Raw genomic sequence first — 2,500 nt, forward strand, 5'->3', positions numbered from 1 at the left:
ATCTATCCCTTTCCCTCTCCTTCTCTTCTCTATCCCTCTTCTTCTCTTCTCTTCTCTATCCCTCTCCCTCTCATTCTCTATCCCTCTTCCTATCATTCTCTTTCCCTCTCCCTATCATTCTCTTTCCCTCCCCCTTTCATTCTCTTTCTCTTTCCTTCTCCCTCTCATTCTCGTTTTCGTTCCCATTTTCATTTTCGCTTTCACTCTCTTTCATTCTTTACACACACATACACGCGCGTATTTATTCTCCTCCTCCTCCTGGTCTCTCCCTCCCTCTCATCTACCTTCCATTAATCATTTTCTCCCATTTTCCACTTCGCTTCTCTTCACTTTCTCCCCACCTCCTGCGCTTTTGCTCTTCCATTCCGACTGGTCATTTTCCCCCGTATTATCTTTTTTTTCCCTTGTTTATCTCTTTTCATATTCATGCTTCATTCCACCCTCCCGTAATTTGTATTTAATCCCATTCTACATGATTTTTCTCCTTTTCTTTCGTCCTATCTTTTCTACGTACACAGAGGCATTATACTCCACTCTTCCGCAGTCTTCTTAACAAACAAAAAATCATTTCTGCTTTAGTAAATTTCATACTCCACGGTCTTTTTAACTAAAATCCTCTCTTTTTTAATAAATCTAATCAAGTATAAGACCGACATCCTTCGATCTTGCAAGGGCCAAGATACACACAGACCAGGAGCTGCCTCGTCCAAATGATCCCGATTCGCGTCGCAGGTAACACTGCAACCGACATGCACGTTGCAGCAGCTGTTGCCGGTGGTGGGGTCGCGTCCGAATTTCTATTTTCTTCTTCTTCTTCTTCATTTCTCGTGAAAAGACTTTGGCGGTGACGGATTGCAGTGGCAAGGTGTGGATGAGACGCCAGACACACCTGCCGAAAGCTGCGGCATGGCACGGGGCACTCGGGTCAGTGCCCTAGGCAGGGGCGGGGGCAGGGGCAGCTGGCTGGCTGGCTGGCAGGCAGGCAGACTGGCTGACTAGCTCTACACACGAGGGTAATCAAGCAGTAACCACTGAGGAGGAGGAAGAGGAGCAGGAGCAGGAGGAGGACGAGGAGGACGAGGAGGAGGGGAGGGGGAGCTAAGGGCGAGGAGGCTCGAGCAGGGACATGGCGTGCGGACTGACGGGAGGGGAGCAGCGCCGCTGACTTACTTGACTCCCAACTTGGTAGCCACTCGCTTCCACTGGGAGAAGCCGGACAGTCTGCGGACGGGACTGGACACGCAGCCACTGTTGGGGCGGGCCGGGGGATTAGCGGGCCGCGCGGGCCAGGACACGCAGCCACTGTTGGGGTGGGCCAAGGTTAGCGGGCCATGCGGGCCATGACACCACTGTGGAGTCGCGCTAGCCGCCTCACCGCGCTTTGCACACACACACACCCTGGGCTAAGCCGAACCTCGCACGGTGCGCCATTGTGTACACATTACCAATTTCAACCTCCAGTTTGAATTTGAGTTGCTAAGAGATGGTTTTAGTCACACAGTGAAGAAACCTATTAGTAGTTCAAGGAATAAACTATGCTCTTGAAAGGATCATGCAATAGAAAATGAACAATGGAAGAAAACTTTAGTTAATTTGCAATCTCTTTATATATGCTCTGTATTGCTATCAAACACATGATTAATCTTAAAATTTTAGAAAAATTACTTTCATAAAATTAGAATCTTAGCGTTTCAGATAAACTTGTCCTGACATTATGGCAAATATTTAAATATCTTATCAAACACTTCTCATTCTTAAATCCGACTGATATGTTATAAAATGCTGAAACCAATCTAAAAAAAATCTTTTCAAAAGAGAGACGGGTATCTGAACTGAGTTTGCAAGGGGAAATAATAAAACAAGAAACTAAATAAAAAGAAACGGCTCTGACGGTCAAGTAAATGAAATGTGGGTTGTGACACCGTAGACTTCAAAACGCCTTAGCAAAATCGGGCGAACGGCAAAATATTTACTTTCTCTCTTTCTGCCATTTACTTATTTCACTGAGAACCTAATTCTTTGTGTAATAATAAGCATTCGTGTGGCTGATAAGCAGGATACGTGGGTTGAGCGGTACCGCTAAAGCAGGGAAGGGCCAGCTGACCGGTGAGGCTTCTTAAAATCCCTCTCCCTATGCAGCTGAGGCCTGAAGCGGGCTGCGTGAACGTCGCCTGTGATCTCCAAGGGAAGGATCAGAACAGCACCTTACCCCCCATCAAGAGTTATGTAACATGCACATACGATGCGGCCCACATCTCTTAGGCAAGGTTTAGCTTTTCCTCTGTGGAAGACTTTACGTCTGGCTTTACAAGGGGAAGTGGGGGGGGGGGAGCACAAAATGTACGAGTGATGTGGGTTCAGCATCCGAGCGAGAGCCGGGGCTTGACCAGAGCGTGTGGGCCGGACAGCTTGTGTAGTGTGAGTACTGCGGACGTGTCCTTGGTAGTGGTGCTTATCTACAACGTGGGCTTTTATCTTACGAAAGGATTGTGGTCAATTC

At 47.6% G+C, this 2,500-nt stretch overlaps 1 protein-coding gene across 14 annotated transcripts in view; it reads right to left on the reverse strand.

Moving 5' to 3' along the window:
* The window catches only part of cyst (rho guanine nucleotide exchange factor 18 cysts), a 676,181-nt gene that overhangs the window by 27,631 nt on the left and 646,050 nt on the right, over positions 1 to 2,500 (reverse strand). For 12 of the 14 annotated variants that reach the window (XM_070122010.1, XM_070122015.1, XM_070122012.1 and 9 more), the window contains one exon: positions 1,171 to 1,302. The exons of the other annotated variants lie outside the window; for them this stretch is intronic. In XM_070122010.1, the coding sequence (XP_069978111.1) occupies positions 1,171 to 1,302 (132 nt within the window). The remainder of the gene's footprint in view (positions 1 to 1,170; positions 1,303 to 2,500) is intronic. 14 annotated transcript variants of the gene reach the window in all.

This window comes from Penaeus vannamei, chromosome 5, assembly GCF_042767895.1.
Source record: "Penaeus vannamei isolate JL-2024 chromosome 5, ASM4276789v1, whole genome shotgun sequence".
Lineage (NCBI taxonomy): Eukaryota > Metazoa > Arthropoda > Malacostraca > Decapoda > Penaeidae > Penaeus > Penaeus vannamei.